At 42.8% G+C, this 21,386-nt stretch overlaps 1 protein-coding gene across 1 annotated transcript in view; it reads right to left on the bottom strand.

Moving 5' to 3' along the window:
* LOC124007431 (pyruvate carboxylase, mitochondrial-like) overlaps nt 1-21,386 on the bottom strand; it is a 97,755-nt gene that overhangs the window by 35,935 nt on the left and 40,434 nt on the right. The window contains 1 exon segment of the mRNA XM_046317983.1: nt 3,304-3,486. Coding sequence (XP_046173939.1) covers nt 3,304-3,486 — 183 coding nt within the window.

The raw sequence follows: 21,386 nt of genomic DNA, 5'->3' as shown, positions 1-21,386 counted from the left end.
GGTTGAGTATTATTCATGCAAATGACTCATGTACATGCATGTTTAAGTGATCATTAACAGATTGCTGCATACAGCATTAAAATCCTTGTTTATCTTCTACCTTGGTCCTACAAAATGTCTCATCACTAAACTGCATAGAGAGGCAGTTTCGGGAGGAGTGGGTGTGAGGTGCTATGGTGGAGGGGAGCAAAGCAGAGGGGGATATAATGACAGTGAGTATCACAGCTGTGAAATCCTTAGATCCTTAATGCACGTCCCTAATTCACTATCCCACTTCGAAGCAGAGTGCAGCAAAGCCTTCAAATTCTAATGACTGAAAAGTATCCATGCATAATAATAAATCAGATGTGTTCATCTGAGTGAGATCTGAAATAAAGGGAACAATCTGCATCCAGCCTGCACACTACATCTTCCTCTTCTCTTCAAGCAGCCTCCCACTCATCACGATTTCACACAACTCCTCTCCATATCTCCCCACACCCTGCTTCAGTTCGCCATATCTCCCTCTAAAGCCAGTCCCACCTCTGGGAACCATTCAGTGCAGATTAGGGCTTCAAAGAGCATTTTTTTTTTTGCGCTACACAGCGGCAGTGAATGTGTTGCTGTTTCATATGGAGCACATCTCCATTTCTACATGTAAAGGAAGCTAGTAGTTACATAAGCCAGCAATAACCTATTGCTCCCATTTCCATTGATTAAGACCCTCGTCTTTGCTCTCATGCTCATGTGTACTGTAAATGCGTAACTCTGGTAGGAGGTGGTAAGAGAAAGGGACATACAAAAGATAACTGATGGTGGGCACAGGAATCATTGCATGGTACCCAAAGGAGTCATTTCCCAGACCACTTAAGGTACAATTTCTATCTGCGGGTGAGCGAGGGGTCAAAAAAAACACAATTAAAAGCCAATTGATAATCCAGCTGCAGAGTGAGACCGCTACATGTCATGGATATTGGGCTGGTAATGTTGTTTACTCTTTCCAAGGTGTATCTGCATGCACCACTACAGTACACTACAAAGATATTAGCACAACAGCACAGTGGGTAACATGAGCTCTGAAATAACTCATCTTGTTGACGGTGAATTTGGGAGGCTCAGAGTCTGTTGCTAAGCCCATAAATGACTGTGGGATTACCTTTAAAAAGGATTTCAACATGTTAACCGATGTTGCTTTTTCACGAGGGATTTGGAAAAGCATGTCGCACAGCCGCATTAGTGCAGAGAAACGTGTTGTTTTCCAGGGTCAGCCACAGTAGTACGATAGGTGCAGAGAAACGTGTTGTTTTCCAGGGTCAGCCACAGTAGTACGATAGGTGCAGAGAAATGTGTTGTTTTACAGGGTCAGCCAGTGGTACGGCACCACTGTAGCAAATTAGGGTTAACTGCATTGCTCAAGGGCAAATCAACAGATGTCTTCACCTTGTCGGGTCAGATTTTCAAACCATCACTGCCTATGGCTAGGATGGGATCACATTTTCTGACCATTTTTTCACCCAATATGTTGTGTAAATCTGGGCAGATGTTAGCAGCACTTCCTCTGCTTCTCTAACACCTAATGGTGCTGCTGGGGGAAATCACTTGCCTGTACTCTTACTTGAACAGGTAATTACATCTCTGGTGGCATCAGTGCTAAATAAACTAGCCATTTGAAGCTGGGTAGTAAAAAAATGAATGTAAAAAAGAGGCACTGCTGTGGCCCAATGGGGTTCGAGTGGCCTTCCCCTGCTGGGAGGAACCGCGTGAGAGCGAATGAGATTTTGACATGGGAAAGGATGGATGCATGATAGAGGGGGAAAATGAGTTTAGTATATGCAGTGAGGGAAATTAATCAAACATGCACGGAAATGGAGGGAGGCAATTGTGCGACCAACATGGTTTGAACCTCTTCACCCATCCTGAAGGGATAATGAGTCATCATTAAAAAACATGTGACAATTCGCTAGTTAGTGCTCCTGTGGAGCAGAGAGGGGATGATCTGGAGCAGCTTTAATGTCTTTGATATTTTGGAGTGCTGCAAATAATCATGCCAACAAAATACCTCCGGGGCTGAAGAGAGCATTAACTTGGGGAACGAGAGGGGTAGGGAGCGGGTGAGATGAGCGGGATATAAGATAAATGAAATATCCCAACGACAGGACAGTAGTCTCAGTCTGTCACACTGTATCAGGTGAACAAGAAGAGGAGAATAAGGAAACGAATTCAAGGTGGGGACACTAGACAAGCGGAAAGGAACAAGAAAAAGGACAATCAAGAGAATAGAATCATGTTGGCGGTGGCTTGCAGAAGCTGATGCAGGAAGGTAAGTGTGTGTGTGTGTGTGTGTGTGTGTGTGTGTGGTTGGACAGTTAAGATGTTGGAGCGTTCCCCTGCTGCATCCCCTTCAAAAGCGCAGCTGGCCATGTTGCAGCTGCTGCCCCTAACCCTCGCTCTCTCACACACACCAATCAAAGGTTTCATTCAGAGCCATGGAAAACTAGGGCTGGCAGAACAATAATTCCCTCCCTTAAATCCAACAAAAACACATACATAGAGCCATTACTGCCATTCATACTGTGCTTTCATGTGAACATATGCTATTGACACTAGTATTGCAAGTCTGATTCTCTACTTTACAATTCCAAACCAAAGCCCTCTTCGATACAAAGTAGAAACCTACCTGCATTTCTTTCCATCTGCTAGTCTTTTAACCTGTCCATCTCATGAGTAGACAAGCCATCCAGTCCGTTGTATATTTAGCTTCTACTTCCCATTACTACTAAATAATTTACCAATTAAAAACAGTGCCATTTAAAAGATGCACTACTTGCAAGAAAGAAAATCTGGGCTTTGAGGGGAGAAAAATTCAGCTCTCTACAATGTTTATCATTTACAAATGTCTTTGATCATCAGGATCAGATGAATCATAAATGCATTGATGACCTGTCTGGCCTTAACGGCCTCTACACAGCTCCCTTCTCTCTGCCCACTTAGCCTTCCGACATCCTTTTCATGGAGCTCCTGCTTTCCACTTCTCTTCGCCAGAGTTGCCACTTTCAGCACTTTTCACTATGCCGCTTTTCCCGTAGTAAGGATCTTGTGCTAAAAACATCTAACCATTACACAGTAATGACACAAGCAGACAGTTTTAGGTGCGGATATAACGGAGTGCTTTCAGAAGCTGCACTTCCAAGCACTTTTGAAAAAAGGTTATTTGATAAGTTCAAAAAATTATTGCTGACTGGATTAAATTAGTCACTCGAGTCGTGCAGCGGGAGATTAAAAGGCCTAATACATGTGACAATGTGCCGTAATTAATGACCGTACCTTGACCCCGCGGACACGGAACTCCGCCAGCGCCCGGTTCATCTTGGCGGCGGCGGCAGGAAGGTCCTTGCCGCTGGCGATGACTTTAACCAAAAGGGAGTCGTAGTGGGGGGAGATGACGGCTCCTTGGAATGCAGAGGCACTGTCCAGACGGATGCCCATGCCCTCGCCACTTCGGAATACCTGAGGAATTGGAGAGGAATTACGGGTATGCAGATAGAGCTGTTAAGACAAGAGTCAGGAAGAAAGTAACCCCGTCTCTATAAAACATGTACATTTATAAATGCAGCTATACAGATCCTTTGACAACACTTAACCTTTCCCAAGGTTCACGTTTGTCAATTCACTCAAATTTGACTTGTCACGTACAGTCTACAGCAGGTTTTAAAAATGCAGCAAAATGTTTGTGCGCTAGCTCCCCAACAGCAGAAACATCTACAGCAATAAAAAGAGTAAAGTCTACTAAAAAATGCCTAGTAATCGAAGCGGTAGTATGCCTAGTAATAGAAGCGGCCTAGTAATGGAAGCGGCCTAGTAATGGAAGCGGCCTTGTAATAGAAGCGGCCTTGTAATAGAAGCGGCCTTGTAATAGAAGCGGCCTTGTAATAGAAGCGGCCTTGTAATAGAAGCGGCCTAGTAATAGAAGCGGCCTAGTAATGGAAGCGGCCTAGTAATGGAAGCGGCCTAGTAATGGAAGCGGCCTAGTAATGGAAGCGGCCTAGTAATAGAAGCGGCCTAGTAATGGAAGCGGCCTAGTAATGGAAGCGGCCTAGTAATAGAAGCGGCCTAGTAATAGAAGCGGCCTAGTAATAGAAGCGGCCTAGTAATAGAAGCGGCCTAGTAATAGAAGCGGCCTAGTAATAGAAGCGGCCTAGTAATAGAAGCGGCCTAGTAATAGAAGCGGCCTAGTAATAGAAGCGGCCTAGTAATAGAAGCGGCCTAGTAATAGAAGCGGCCTAGTAATAGAAGCGGCCTAGTAATAGAAGCGGTAGTATGCCTTGTATTAGCCTGATGTGTACAAAATAGGATATACAGAAAATATAAATGTGCCATGTCAAGTATGACAATTCACATAAAGTAAACACACGTCAATAGCCCTCTCCCCTCCCAGTGTCCTGGAGACCTCGATCAGCTCCTTGGTTTTGCTGACTTTGAGGGAGAGGCTGTTTCCCTAGCACCACTCTGTAGGGGGCTATCCTCCCTGTTGGCTGTCTCTTCGGCGATCATGCCCAGCACTGCCATGTTGTCTGGAAAATCAACGACGGTGTTAGTCGTGTGGCGTGGAGGTGATTTTGCCCACCGTCACCACCTGGGGTCTGCCTGTCAGGAAGTCCAGGATGCAGTTGGAGGGAGGTGTTCAAACCCAATTAGTCAGCAGTAGTCTGGACTGCAGCGGTGTGGATGTTTAATGAACTGATATCCTTTAACAACCTAAAATATCACGGTCCAATTAAGATTCAAAGACAGTTGATTTGAAAACTCTTCATTGAAGTTATTTTTGATTCAAAACACACCAGGTGACTGTAAACGTAACGTTCCAAATGAAAAGGTTTGATGTAAATGACGCACAAATAGGGGTAATTTCAATCCATTTTAGACTAGGTTCTGTGCAATGTCAGAACAGACCAAAGACAAAAGCTAGCCTTTCAAATCAGAAGATACTGCCCTTGATGGGTGACAGTGTTAGCTTCCAAAAACACAATCACTGAATTATTCAAGCTTGGTATTACCGTGCTGTGCTGATATCATTATTGGTATAAAATGGCAAACTGAAAATACAGCCTGAACACCAGTAAAAACTGAAAGTTTTAAATGACCAGGTAAGTCAATTATTAACAAATTCTTATTTACAATGATGGCCTGGCAAGAGGCAAAAGGCCTCCTGTGGGGTCGTGGCAGCGATTCAAAATAAAAATCCAACAAAAACAGACAAGACAGAAGACGCCATCAACAGCAAACAGTGGATGTGTGTGAAATAAAACAAGCTTCCTTACATAAGGCAAAAACTAGTGACAGAGTGACACCTAGAAACTACATGTTTAGCTACACAAGGGTCAGACTATTCCCCCAAGCCCCCATCGCTGTGCCGTCATGTGCCTTCCAGCACTGGGATTAAAGCACTGTTAACCCTATTCTCATTGTGTGAGATGCACTGCAGGGAGGACTCCCAAACATGTCAGAACAATCACAGCCGAACAGCCTCCCAACACTATTAAAAACATGTCCACCTGCGGTGCAAGAGCCCCAGCTCCCGTGTGGTGAGCTGGAGAGGCTGGGAGAGATCTGTTCCATGGCGTGCTGCCTGCTCCCACCCTTGGTGCAGCTGCATATTTGTAGCACTCACATTTCACATTCTTTAAAAATCGCTCAATTAGATATGAATACAATATGACACTTATCCTTAGAATGTTTTACGGTACAAATTAGCATTTTGATATATAGATGTATCAAAATATTGAAAAGTAACCTAATGAAGTTACAACTATGCTTGCGCTTGACTGTCTACCAAAAAGTGGGCCCTTTCTGATAAAAGTTATTACCACAGTATGAATAGAATCTACCAGGAGGGATGGAGCCCACAGCAACAGTTACACAGTAATAGACAAAGGCAGAAAAACCAACGTGCCTTGTTTGTTGCAGAAAGGAGATCACCCCTTGGCGCCAAGACAACAAGGGCCAGACTCAGAGTGCACACGCTAGGGCTGTCCCAGACAACTTGGATCGACCGAAAGTCTTCTGTTCCTTCGAACAATGGATTGGTAGACATTTTTAAAACATGCATTTTTCCATATATAGACACACTGTTTTTATCAAAATCAACTATATGCATTGAGCTTGTCTGATGCTTAAAGCTCACGGTTTGATGAAATAAGTCAAATGGCTCATGAGGTTGCCAGAGATCGAAATAACCAGAAAAAAAAATCAAAAACGTAACCTGAACCATCTATTATCCACCCGCAGGCTTTCGCAGACTCTGCCGTCACTCTCCTGATGTTGCCGGTAATAGGCTACACAAGGAGTTGGCAACCTTTCTCATGTGGAATGACAATTTATTTGACCATTTTACCGATCTGCATGCCAGTTATGGTTTAGATATGCACATTTTCATAAAAGTTTAATTTATTACAACATCTTCATATCTCAAAATCATTGTCATGTGGTGAATCAAAATTCTATCCAAATCTAAATGAAAATTATACAAACCCAAAAAGTAACTTCTATTGCAAACTACATTATAAAAAAACAACAACATTGCAGCCTGCAGGTAGAAAATATCCTATAAATCACATTGGCTACTGTTGGAATCAACACAGTTAGCTAAACTTTGAACACAGATATTAAATAAATGATAGACCAGAAGCATAGAATATAAGGAGTGAGATCTGTAAAAAGACAGTGGCTGTGGAACGGGCTGGGTGGACGGGAGGAGATCAAATGATTGCTATAGGAGAGGCAGATGGACATCTGTGGATTAGGCAAAGGAGAGGTTGAGGTCAGGTCATATCCCCTGAAGGGAGTAATAAGGGTTATCCTCTTCCTGTGGAACCATAAGATGTAAGGATTGGAGAGAAGGAGATGTCTTAAGTGGGATATTTATACCTTGTCTGTCTGAATTACAGCTGTAAAGACACTTGGGGAAGAATTAAACTTGGTTAAGCTTCTCTAGTGTCCATGAGTTATTTACTCTGAAAAATAAGAACCTAACACTACACATGGCCTGGATGTCATAAGGTGAATGCACCAATTTGTAAGTCACTCTGGATAAGAGCGTCTGCTAAATGACTTAAATATAAATGTAAATGCCTGTCTGCAGGCATTTACATTGGCTTGACTTGGGTCAAGCCAAAGCTTAGGGCTAGCGAACTTGCAACATTGTATAAAATATTCTGGGCCTTCAGAGTTTCCACGCCAGTGAGCTCCTGCCATGTAGGATATTTGCACATGGGATAAGAAGCAGTGCTCTACTTGGGCAGGAGCTCACCAGAGCTGAGTTCCAGCACCTCAAATGTTCTACCTATTGAGCTCCTGTTCCTCTTATAGAATATTAGCTCAAAAGTATTGTGGAGCTCTTGCAACTAAATTTTTTTTTTTAAACAGTACCGGAACCTATTCCAGTCCAAGTCAAGCACTGATAAGATATAAATCAGGTAGGCCTATTTCATGACGTTTCCATTGGATCAGAGAATTACATTTTTCCTTTTCACATTGAGTGGTTATCGAAAGGGAGAGAGCAGGAAAGATTTGTCAAATACATAGAACCATTGTCATTCTCAACAGACTGTTTGCTTGCTGTTTGAGGTGAAGACATTACTTTGAGAAGCTCCACGGTGGTGGTGCATTAACCTGTTACTCCCTACTTTTTCGAACATTCTGTTAAAAATCGCGCAACATTTCAGCACCCTGCTACTCATGCCAGGAATATAGTATATGCATATGATTAGTATGTGTGGATAGAAAACATTCAGACGTTTCTAAAACTGGTTAAATCACGGCTGTGACTATAACAGAACATGCGTTTCATCGAAAAGTGCAGGAAAATCTGATCACTGAAAATGGGAAAATATATCCATGCGCCACTTCAACCAATTGTTAAACGTGAACCACATTAAATGGGGCCGAGGTTGCAATACCTACAGCTTCCACACGATGTCAACAGTCTTGTCATTTGCCTACTATTTGTTTCTTGGTCAAACGGACACAAGGCAGCGCAGTTCTTCTGGTCTCCGACCGGATATTTTGGTTGAGATTTACCCGGACATTATTTCCAGACGTACAGCTATAGAATATACATCGCCTCATGATCAATTTGATCGCTTATTAACGTTTACTAATACCTAAAGTTGCATTACAAAAGTATTTTGAAGTGTTTTGTGAAAGTTTATCGTCAACTTTTTTTATTAAAATAAATGACGTTACGTTATAAAACGCTATTTTTTTTGTTGATCACAGTCTTCATAGATCGATATCTAGGCTATATATGGACCGATTTAATCGAAAAAAAGACCCAATAGTGTTTATGGGACATCTAGGAGTGCCAACAAAGAAGATGGTCAAAGGTAATGAATGTTTTATATTTTATTTGTGCGTTTTGTGTAGCGCCGACTATGTTAATTATTTTGTTTACGTCCCCTGCGGGTCTTTTGGGGTGTTACATGCTATCAGATAATAGCTTCTCATGCTTTCGCCGAAAAGCATTTTAAAAATCTGACTTGTTGCCTGGATTCACAACGAGTGTAGCTTTAATTCAAAACCCTACATGTGTATTTTAATGAACGTTTGAGTTGTAACGAGTGCTATTAGCATTTAGCGTAGCGCAATTGCATTTCCAGATGTCTAAATGGGACGCCTGCGTGTCAGGTAGGAGCAAGAGGTTAAACCAAAAGTGAAAACTATCAGATCCCCAAATGGGCACATTTATACGCAGGTCGGGTAGCCTATAGGCTTACTTCTGTGCGTGTGTCTCTTTACACAACATTGACAGGAGCTCCTTAAACAAAAGATAGAGTAAATTGTCAAAATTCGTAAATGGATTGAAATAAGACACCACTTGTGTTACCAAGTGTAACATAGGTAGTGCACTCCGCAAACAACGTGTCCACTCCAACAATGACAACAGGAAGACAGCAATAATATTGAATGCATAGTTGTTTTTTTAAATACGGTCTCTTTTTTGCTTTCTTGAGTAAGCGGAAAATACGGAGTGAATGGGTTGGTAATGTTCTCTAGTTGTGCCCTGATTGGCACAGTGTTCTGTCATTTCGTCACCTCAAACTCTAAAAGGTAGAGCTCAAATTCAAGCCCCTTGGGTGCTGCCATAGCGTTGCATTAGAAGTGCCCATCCAAGAAGGCTCAAGATCATTGGCCACATAAAATGTCAAACCACGTTATATCTACAGGAGCTTTGATTGAACTAATCATGTCAACATCATACTTTCAAAATGTTAACTAGCAGTCATCATCAAGAATCAAGTCGACAATCTAGTGGCAAATCCTTTTCAATGCAAATAGTCTGGGTAGCCATTTGATTAGATGTTCAGGAGTCTTATGGCTTGGGAGTAGAAGCCTCTTGGACCTATACTTGGCACTCCAGTACCACAATTTTTATGGCCTTCCTCCAACACCGCCTGGTAGAGGGGTCCTGGATGACAGGAAGTTTGTCCCCAGTGATGTACTGGGCAGTTCGCACTACCCTCTATAGTGCCTTGCGGTCAGATGCCGAGCAGTTGCCATACCAGGTAGTGATTCACTCAGTCAGGATGCTCTCGATCGTGCAGCTGTATAACCTTGAGGATCTGAGGACCCATGCCAAGTCTCCTGAGGGGGAATAGATTTTGTTGTGAACTCTTCATGACAGTCTTGGTGTGCTTGGAACATGTTAGTTTGTTGGTGATGTGGACGCCAAGGACCTTGAAACTCTCAACCTGCTCCAGTACAGCCCCGTAGATGAAAATGGGGGTGTGCTCAGTCCCCCTTTTCCTGTAGTCCACAATCATATCCTTTGTCTTGATCACGCTGAGGGAGAGGTTGTTGTCCTGGCACCACACGGTCAGGTCTTGAACCTCCTCCCTACAGGCTGTCTCGTCGTTGATCAGGCCTACCACTGTTGTGACATCGGCAAACTTGGTGTTGGGAGTCGTGCCTGGCCGTGGAGTCATGAGTGAACAGGGAGTACAGGAGGGGACTGAGCACACACACCCCTGAGACGCCCCTGTGTTTAGGATCAGCATGGCTGATGTGTTACCTACCCTTGCCACCTGGGGGCAGCCCATCAGGAAGTCCAGGATCCAGTTGCAGGTGTTTAATCCCAGGGTCCTTAACTTATTGATGAGCTTTGTGGGCACTATGGAGTTGAGCACTGAGCTGTAGTCAATGAACAGCATTGTCACATAGGTGTTCCTTTTTTCCAGGTGGGAAAGGGAAGAGTGGAGCGCAATACAGATTGCATCATCTGTGGATCTGTTAGGGCGGTATGCAAACTGGAATGGGTCCAGGGTTTCTGGGATAAATGGTGTTGTGAGCCATGACCAGCCTTTTAAAGCATTTCATGGCTACAGACGTGTAGTCGTCATTTTGACTGGTTACCTTAGTGTTCTTGGGCACAGGGACTCTGGTGGGCTGCTTAAAACATGTTGATATTACAGACTCGGACAGGGAGAGGTTGAAAATGTCAGTGAAGACACTTGCCAGTTGGTCAGCGCATGCTCGCAGTACACGTCCTGGTAATCAGTCTGGCCCTGCGGCATTGTGAATGTTTACCTGTCTAAAGGTCTTACATCGGCTGCGGAAAGCGTGATCACAGTCATCTGGAACAGCTGGTGCTCTCATGCACGTTTCAGTGTTATTTGCCTCGAAGCGAGCATAGACGTAGTTTAGCTTGTCTGGTAGGCTCATGTCACTGGGCAGCTCTCGGTTGTGCTTCTCTTTGTAGTCTAATGGTTTGCAAGACCTGCCACATCCGACGACCGTCAGAGCCGGTGTAGTACGATTCCATCTTAGTCCTGTATTTACACGTTTGCCTGTTTGAAGGTTCATCGGAGGGTATAGCAGGATTTCTTATAAGCTTCCGGGTTCGAGTCCCACTCCTTGAAAGTGGCAGCTCTAGCCTTTAGCTCAGTGCGGATATTGCCTGTAATCCATGGCTTCTGGTTGGTGTATGTACGTATGGTCACTGTGGGGACAACGCCAATTATGCACTTATTGATAAAGCCAGTGACTGATGTGGTGTACTCCTCAATGCCATCAGTCTGTGCTAGCAAAACAGTCCTGTAGCTTAGCATCTGCTTCATCTGACCACTTTTATATTGACAGAGTCACTGGTGCTTCTCGTTTAAATTTTTGCTTGTAAGCAGGAATCACGAGGATATAATTATGGTCAGATTTGCCAAATTGAGGACGAGGGAGAGCTTTGTACACATCTCTGTGTGGAGAAAAGGTGGTCTGGAGTTTTTTCCCCTCTGGTTGCACATGCTGATAGAAATTTGGTAAAACAGATTTAAGTTTCCCTACATTAAAGTCCCCAGCCACTAGGAACGCTGCCTCTGGAAGAGCGTTTTTCTGTTTGCTTATGGCGGAGTACAGCCCATGGAGTGCGGTAGTGCCAGCATCAGTCTAGGGTGGTATGTAGATAACTACAGATGAAAACTCTAGGTAGATTGTGTGGTCTACAGCTTATCATGAGATACTCTACTTCAGGCAAGCAAAATGTAGACACTTCCTTAGATATTGTGCACCAGTTGTTTACAAATATACATGTAGCCAATTGCCTGTTTTAGAGAACTGTAATCATTGAACACTGTAAGAGCTTTCATTGTCTGCTTATATGCCCCATTTATTTATCCTACAGATCTGACATGGTGTACTGGGAGAATCCTAAGAACGCCCCCATGATCTGAATTCTGTCAAATGATAGTGCAAATAAGCGCAAACCAGATGGGATGGCGCATCCCTGCAGAATGCTGTGGTGGCCATGCTGGTTAAGTCTGCAATGAAATCTAAATACATTCACAGACCGTGTCAACAGCAAAGCACCATCACGCCACCTCCTCCATGCTTCACGGCGGGAACCACACATGCAGAGATCATCCATTCACCTACTCCGCGTCGCACAAAGACACGGGCTGGAACAAAAAATCTCAAATTTGGACTCCAGACCAAAGGACAGATTCCACCGGTCTAATGTCCATTGATCGTGTTTCTTGGCCCATGCAAGTCTCTTCTTATTATTGGTGTCCATTAGTAGTAGTTTCTTTGCAGGAATTCAACCGTGAAGGCCTGATTCACGCAGTCTCCTCGAAACAGTTGATGTGGAGATGTCTGTTACTTGAACTCTGAAGAATTTATTTGGGCTGCAATTTCTGCGGCTGGTAACTCTAATGAACTTATACTCTGCAGCAGAGGTAACTCTGGGTCTTCCATTCCTGTGGCGGTCCTCATGAGAGCCAGTTTCATCATAGCACTTGATGTTTTTTGCGACTGCACTTGAAGAAACGTTCAAAGTTCTTGACATTTTCCAGATTGACTGACCTTCATGTCTTACGGTAATGATGGACTGTTGTTTCTCTTTGCTTATTTGAGCTGTTCTTGCCATAATATGGACTTGGTCTTTCACCAAATAGGGCTCTCTTCTGTATACCACCCTACCTTGTCACAACATAACTGATTGGCTCAAACACATTAAGAAGGAAAGAAAATTAACTTTTAACAAGGCACACATGTTAATTGAAAAGCATTCAAGGTGATTACCTCAAGTCATTTTTGTTTTTTTTAGATCCATTCCAGCAAAGCCAACACTAAAACAATACATTCATTTCAGTATAACAATGACAAACTGTGCCCACAAAATGTTAGGGCCTACATAAAACTGTCCCAACAGGAGAGTTCCAACACTTTACCACTTCCACACCTGGCTATCAGCAAAGCAAAAACAGTTCGTTCAGCCTCATTTACTACCTTAACATAAAAAATAAAAAATAAAAACATACCAGTCAAAAGTTGACACCTACTCATTCAAGGGTTTTTCTTCATTTTTAAATAATAATAACAATAATAATTAAGTGTCCAAACTTCTGACTGGTACTGTATATAGCCACTTAGCAAACCAAATATAAATATATTACTGCTCAACAAACACAATCTCAGTTAACCAACTGCCTAACGACCAAACAATCAAATAATTGGGGTCAGCCCTGGTGTGTGCGCGCATGTGTGTATGCGCATGTGTCTGTGGATGCAATGTGTGTGTGTCCTCCATCTCGCTCTGGGAGAATAAACTGATCTGATGTTTAATGTGCTTTGATTTTTGAGCACATGCAAAATTATGGGAGGGAGGCTGAAGGGGGAAAACGTGCTCGTTTCAGTCAAGATCCAAGTGTGATGCTTCAACCTATGTCGCCAAGGCAACAGGGTGAATAAAGATGGCGGCTTGCCAATCAAACTCCCCTCCTCCCGCTCAGACAGAGCAACCCTTTTCCAAAAGTAGGTCACAACACCTCCACTCATTCCCTAACAGCCTAAATCATCCTTGTCAAGCATGAACCAGCTAACTACTGACCCAAACGGTCATCCCAAGAAAGTCATCGCACCATCATCTCCCCTTCCTCCCGACCTCAGACAACTTCAAACACGTCTGTTTGACATGTTGAACCGAGGTTTGGCCCATGCTATAGGGAATCTAATAAATGCATTACACGGCTGTGTAGAGCACATCTATAACAGCAGTGGGATCCCCTTGAGGAACAGCATGTTCAGCACGTCTACTTAACACAGCACAAAGGATGAACCCCATCCTAAAGACCTCTCCAACAACATCACACAGCAGTTGAATTCCAACCGCTGTATCCAACTATGACGATACAACTGCCTATGCATTCAAGCCAGGGGAACAAGGATTTCACAGCTAGGTATTTCTGCTCTTTTTTCAGAGCAGAAAGTCAAAATATTTGTTAAAATATTGTGCTATGCAACTGCTAAGATGTGTCAAATTATCAGTAGTGGAAAAAGTACCCAATTGTCATACTTGAGTAAAAGTAGACATACCTTAACAGAAAATGACAAGTAAAAGTGAGTCACCCAGTAAAATACTACTTGAGTAACAGTCAAAAAGTATGGTTTTATATATACACTTAAGTATAGAAAGTAAATGTAATTGCTACAATATATTTATGTATTATCAAAAGTAAAAAATGATTTAAAATTCCTTATATTAAGCAAACCTGACCATTTACGAAGTCCGCCAGATCAGAGGCAGTAGGGATGACCAGGGATGTCTTTATAGGGGAGTGAATCAGACAAAAAAATAATAAGTGGGTGTGGAAAATGGAGTAAAAAGTACATTATTTTCATTATGAAAAAAGTAGACATTACTTTTTATATTTAAGTACAGATACCCCCCAAAAAAACAACTGCAAATTATATCCAGCTCAGGGCAATGCATTTGGTTTGCTAACTGGCTTGTTTAGCGCCTAGATGTCAAGATAAAGCTTATTGGTTACAGCACAGACATTCAACCTCCTCCTGACTCAAGACCCCTGTTGTGTAAATCATATTATTTGTTCAAGTGCACGCCCAATATGGTACAGAAACTATCACGGAATGACAATCTGCATACCGCCCAACCCTAGCACACAGACAGACACAAACCTCTCCACTAAGTGGACACGTTACGAAACTTGAAACCTACTTGGCAGTAAAAAAGGGACCATATCATTCATAATTTCAAGGTTGTCAGGAAAACACTGCCAGGCAGCATCTCTAGATGCTGCAAAAACATACACAACCTGACATCCCCCAGTTGGAGACGGCAAGCAGACAGAACAAATGCACATTCACAAATGTTAACATACACACACTGGCAGACTAATGAACCAGGGATCAGTGCCTGGAAGACCAGAGCAGTATCAAATATGACCCGTTAATTAGATGGAGTCTCAGAGGAAACAGAGCCAGGTCAGAGGAGAACACTGAGGCGAAGCGGAGAGCGAGATTAAGCAGCACTGATCCTGGAACACGCAGCAGTACAGGGTAAGCAGTCATACAGAGAGACTGCAAATATGACTCAATCACATTAGGCTGGACAGAGCGACACCGAGGTGGAGTAGTGCTGTGGGGTGTAGGAGACTCATCAAGAGCCAACAAACACTTAGAGACTGGAATGGGAGGGAATTAAATAGCATGAGAAAATAAAATGTCAAGCAGATGGAGAGACTGTGGAGTTCGGGAACCCCCACAAAACGTGTTCAAATCTAAATGTACAAGCGAGACTGCAAGAGGAAGACTGTGAAAGAGGGGGAGAAATAAAGAGACAGAGTGGAGGGGGATGAGGGAAGAGAATTAAATGATTTCAGGAGAGCAAAACCAAATTGAAAATTGGAAAGCGCAAACAAGAGTTGACAAGGATTGGGGAGGGAGGAAAGAATAACGTGAAGCAAACAAATGAGAAGACAAAGTAAACAGAGGATGAGAAGAGGATGATTAGAGGAGGTGGAGCATGTGGTTGGAAGGGGAAGGAAAACATGGTTAAATAGGTATGGGTTATTGAACAGTGGAGAGAAGGGGATGATTTTATTACCTATAAAAGACTAATAAGGAATAGAATGTCAATCATAGTTAGTGAATTGTTTTTTTAGAAGGTGAAGGACCAAGGGGGATGAGCAATGATCTTCATTTCCATTTTATCAGCCAATGGGACATTTTCCATTTCTTTTGGGACAGCATGGAGAGATTTGGATTCTGAGATATTAATTTTGGGGTCTGCAACAGATTGGGTTCTCCTCCCATGAACAACACTTGTATGAGTGCCTGTCTGAACAGGGTAGACAATACACTGTACCGCGAATATTAAACAGAGGCACTATACCAGGAGTTCTATATATTTATATACACATTTAAAAAGACATGATTTTAACCAAGGCACAATTCTGTTAAACATGGTTTAAAATTATGCCAGACTGGTTTGCTATTGTTAACATATCACAATGATGACAACACTGAATAGTAGCCTCAAGCAAACTGTAGTAATTAAATTGGTAAATACTGAACAAATGGAAGGTACTGTAGAAATAAATGCAAACATGGAAGATGTTGGTAAGCTTCAGCACCAGCATGAGACAATAGAGAGTCAAGCATGCAGAGGCATTCATTCAGTGGATTCATTCATTTAGTGGGTGGGTATAGAGCATTATCTCAAACCCTTAGATTTAATTCCATTGGCCATGAACCACTATTCAATGGTTGATGAAGGTGTGAACTTGATCAGTTTAGAAGGATGGAACAAGAAGCAAAATGTCTTTCAATGCAATGATTAAATTCTTCAAATCAAAATCAAATTTGATTTGTCACATACACATGTTTAGCAGATGTTAATGCGAGTGTAGCGAAATGATTGTGCTTCTAGTTCTGACAATGCAGTAATAACCAACAAGTAATCTAACCTAACAACTTCACAACAGCTGTGCTTCTTCACCACGCTGCCTGTGTGGGTGGACCAATTCAGTTTGTCCGTGATGTGTACGCCGAGGAACTTAAAACTTACTACCCTCTCCGCTACTGTCCCGTCGATGTGGATAGGGGGGTGCTCCCTCTGCTGTTTCCTGAAGTCCACGATCATCCTTTGTTTTGTTGACGTTGAGCTAATTTTCCTGACACCACACTCAGAGGGCCCTCACCTCCTCCCTGTAGACCGTCTCGTCGTTGTTGGTAATCAAGCCTACCACTGTAGTGTCGTCTGCAAACTTGATCGAGTTGGAGTCGTGAATGGACACACCGTCGTGGGTGAACAGGGAGTACAGGAGAGGGCTCAGAACGCACCCTTGTGGGGCCAAAGTGTTGAGGATCAGTGGGGTGGAGATGTTACCTACCCTCACCACCTGGGGGCGGCCCGTCAGGAAGTCCAGGACCCAGTTGCACAGGGCGGGGTCAAGATCCAGGGTCTCGAGCTTGATGACGAGTTGAGGGTACTATGGTGTTAAATGCTGAGCTGTAGTCGATGAACAACATTCTCACATAGGTATTGGTCTTGTCCAGATGGGTTAGGGCAGTGTGCATTGTGGTTGCGATTGCGTCGTCTGGGAACCTATTGGGGCGGTAAGCAAATTGAAGTGAGTCTAGGGTGGAGGTGATATGGTCCTCAACTAGTCTCTCAAAGCACTTCATGATGACGGAAGTGAGTGCTACGGGGCGGTAGTCGTTTAGCTCAGTTACCTTAGCTTTCTTGGGAACAGGAACAATGGGTGGCCCTCTTGAAGCATGTGGGAACAGCAGACTGGGATAAGGGTTGATTGAATATGTCCGTAAATACACCAGCCAGCTGGTCTGCACATGCTCTAAGGATGCGGGTGGGATGCCGTCTGGGCCTGCAGCCTCACGTCGGCTGCAGTGAAGGAGAGCCTGCAGGTTTTGGTAGCGGGCTGTGTCAGTGGCACTGTGTTGTCTTCAAAGCGAGCAAAGAAGTCGTTCAGTCTGTCTGGGAGCAAGACGTCCTGGTCCGTGACGGGGCTGGTTTTCCTTTTGTAATCCGTGATAGACTGTAGACCCTGCCACATACCTCGTGTCTGAGTCGTTGAATTTGACTCTACTTTGTCTCTATACTGATACTTAGCTTGTTTGATTGACTTGTGGAGGGAATAGCTACACTGTTCGTATTTGGTTATGTTTCCGGTCACCTTGCCCTGGTTAAAAGCAGTGGTTCACGCTTTCAGGTTTGCGCGAATGCTGCCATGAATCCACGGTTTCTAGTTGGGAAATGTTTTAAGTCAGATTGGTCGGACCAGCGTTGAATAGACCTGAGAGCGGGAGCTTCCCGTTGTAGTTTCTGTCTATAGGCTGGAAGCAACAAAAGGGAGTCGTGGTCAGCTTTTCCAAAAGGAGGGCGGGGGAGAGCCTTATATGCATCGCTGAAGTTAGAATAACAACGATCCAGGGTTTTACCAGCCCTGGTAGCACAATCGATATGCTGATAGAATTTATGAATCGTGTTTTCAGATTAGCCTTGTTAAAATCACCAGGTCCAATGAATGCAGCCTCAGGATATGTGGTTTCCAGTTTACAGAGTCAAATAAAGTTCTTTCAGGGCCATCGATGTGTCTGCTTTGGGGGGGGGGGGGGGGTATATGCGGCTGTGATTATAATCAAAGAGAATTCTCTTGGTAGATAATGCGGTCGACATTTGATTGTGAGGAATTCTAAGTCAGGTGAACAGAAGGACTTGAGTTCCTGTGTTATTATGATCACACCACGTCTTGTTAATCATAAGGCATACCCCCCCCACCCCTCTTCTTACCAGAAAGATGCTCGTTTCTGTCGGCGCGATGCATGAAGAAAACAGCTGGCTGTACAGACGCCGATAGCGTCTCGGGTGAGTCATGTTTCCGTGAAGCAAAGAATGTTACAGTCTTCTGTCTCTCTGGAATGCTACCCTTGCTCGGATTTCATCCAACCTTGTTGTCAAGAGACAACAAGAACAGCAGGGGAGAAGAACAGCAGAGGCAGATGAACAATAGAGAGACAGTACAACGGGATGTCAAACTCCTCAGGGAGTATTGAACGTGGCTGAGAATTGCAGTCCAGACCTCAGCACTGCCGTTCTCTGCCTTACCCAATGTCAGCTAGCTATGTCATTAAACATTTTGGTCACAAGTGAGAAATTGCCCAACTCAACAGAGCAAGGATGAGAAATGTCTAAAAAGATTCAAGTGTTTCAAAAGGGTAATCTTCCTGCCTTGACAGAAAGTGCGAAACTAGTAGGTCACAGGCTATTGGTCGACAATAATCTACAATGTTTGGTTGGTCACGGTCATTTCTGTTAATGCATTCAATATATTATTAGTCTTACTGTTGTCATTGTAGGAGTGGGCACCTTGTTTGCTGAAGACACAACCTAAGCAACACTTAGTTTTGGTTTATTTCATTCCATTTACAAGTTGTCAACTTATTCATTGTCTTTTGTTTGGAGGGCTCCTGTCAATCTTGAGTAAGGGCACACCTAATTACGCATAGAACTAGGCCTAGGCTACCTGGTCTGCGCGCAAATGTAGGCCTATAAAATGTGCCCATTGGGTATCTGATACCATTTCTGATTGTCTTAACTCACCATTACTGTGGAGCTTCTCAAAGTGATTTTTCTTCACCTCAAAGTAAATTAAGTCCATTGAGAATAACAATTGTTCCTCAAAGTAGCCCATTTGAAAAATCATTCCAGCCCTCTCCCTTTCCATAACTATTCAGCATGAAAAGGGGAGAGAGAAAAAAAAAAAAGTCATGCTATGATCTGGTGGAAATGTCAAAAAAACAAAACTGATTACTTCTTATCCCATGAGCAAATAGGCTACAGCCATGTCGGCCTGTCCAGAGCTCACTGGTCCTGGAAACTGAGGGCCCAGAATATTTTATACAATATTACAAGTTTGCTAGTGCAAGTTTCAGGCTGGACCATGTTCATGTTTCAAGTTTGTTGCAGACAGGCCACGCATAGCCAATGTGATTTATAAGATTTATATATTTTTTTAAATCAGGGCATTTTCTACACTGCAGCGTTTTTATTTGTAGGCTTTATTGTAGGCTTATTGTAGGCTATTCTTACATATTGGCAATAGCAATTATTTTTTAGATTTGTATAGTCTTCATTGAGATATAAATATGATTAACCACATGACATTTATTTTGAGATATGACGACCATTGTAAATTAAATGAAACTGTTCCATGAAAATGTGCATATGAAAATCATAACTGGTATGCAGATCATTAGAAATGATAGGATAACTTGGCACTCTAAATGGAAAAGGTTGCAGACCCGCTGTTGTAGGCCATTACCTGCAACTTCAGGAGTGTAATGGAAAAACTTGCGAAATCCTGCAGCTGGGGGGGACAGACAGGAGTGGTTAGGCTAGAATGACCTCTGGCTCCCCCTTTAATAATTGGTGTTCATTTTTAATTGTAGTGCTTAACAGCATCAGACAAAGTAGCCTAGATATAGCTGACTTTATTCAAACAGATGACTCTTGGTCAACCAAGATTATTTTGTGGTCGAAGACAACCCTAGACTTGAGCATAGAAAACATCCCCTGATGGGATAACCTATTCCAAGTTATGGAAATATTTGGTTTCAACAAAGTAGTGATACAGTGCATCAAAAAACTATATTCGTGTCCGACCGCTAGAATAAAGATAAGACCTTTGTCACGAACGATAAAATTAGAACGAGGGGCAAGACAAGGCTGTAATTTTTCGCCATCACTCTTCTCCTTGTACCTAGAACCATTAGCACAGGCAATAAGACAGGACCCAACTTTAGAGGGAATAACAATAAGAGGCAGTGAACATAAGATATGCATGTATGCTAATGATGTTCTGTTATTCCTTAAAGAACCAGGCTCAAGTGGACCTAGATTGATGGATGATTTACAAACATATTCAGGGTATATGCTTAACATACACAAGAGCCAAGCATATTATTATACCCCACAGGAAAAGCTGAGGTGGTATAACTTCCACTGGACCTCTTCAGCCATTAAATATCTTGGCGTAGATCTACCAAAAGATACACCCAAACTTTATTGTATGAATTACGATCACATTAATAAGAAAATAAATGACCAAGACAGGTGGAATTCACTTCCCTTAGAACTTAGTCGAATTGAAACAATCAAAATGAACATCCTGCCGAGGTTACTGTATTTGTTCCAATCACAGCCCATAGAAATCCCGCCTAAACAGTTGAGATAAACAGATATCAAGGTTTATCTGGAACAGTAAGAGATCTACAACGTTACAATTACCAAACAACTGTGGGGGTGTGGCTTTACCAAACCTAAAAGATTATTGTGTGTCAGCCCAATGAGACCTCTGGTGTGTTGGTGCGATTCAGAATATGAATCCAAATGGAGAGACATCGAGGCTACTTTGACAGAGACACACATACAGTCAGTTTGGGGAAATAAGGACATGGTAATAGAAAACTACAAACAAAATCAGTGGATTCATTTCTCTGAAGACATGGTTTAGGGTAGTTAAGCAAAATAATTTAGAGAGATCAAACTGCCGAGTTGGCCCGCATACGACCCCAGCTTCATCCCTGCAACTCAGGACAGCAGGTTTAAACAATGGACGCAGAAAGGCATCGCATCATTCAGTACAATTATAAGGCATGGGGATCTAGGTAACTTCCAGGACCTATGTAAAAACAAAAACCTGGCTTGGATAAACAACATTTTTACAGATACCTACAAGCTCGACACTATTTCTTAAGGGAGATAAGTGACTGACCCCCGAGCACCTCCAAAATTAACGCATACAACTTGGGGGAGTAACAAAACAAAAAAAAAAACATTTTTTTTTTAAATAATTCTACTTTGGTATTCAACCCTCAAAAGAAACATTCTACAAACTATATTAAAAAGAAATGGGAGGAACTTAACATTTAAATAACTGATGAAACATGATTTAACAAAGACACAAAGCTCCACCAACTCATGGTCATGGACAGAATTCTGCTGGAAGAACACCTAAACTGAAATCAAAACAGACTGGCTCCCAACATCCTTGTTGGAGAGAATGCAGTCTATCGAGAGTGGATCACTCTCATATCTT

The sequence above is a fragment of the Oncorhynchus gorbuscha genome, linkage group LG20, assembly GCF_021184085.1.
Source record: "Oncorhynchus gorbuscha isolate QuinsamMale2020 ecotype Even-year linkage group LG20, OgorEven_v1.0, whole genome shotgun sequence".
Taxonomy (NCBI): domain Eukaryota; kingdom Metazoa; phylum Chordata; class Actinopteri; order Salmoniformes; family Salmonidae; genus Oncorhynchus; species Oncorhynchus gorbuscha.
The sequence above is the reverse complement of the archived record's forward strand: the minus strand, read 5'-3'. Positions and strand labels throughout refer to the sequence as shown.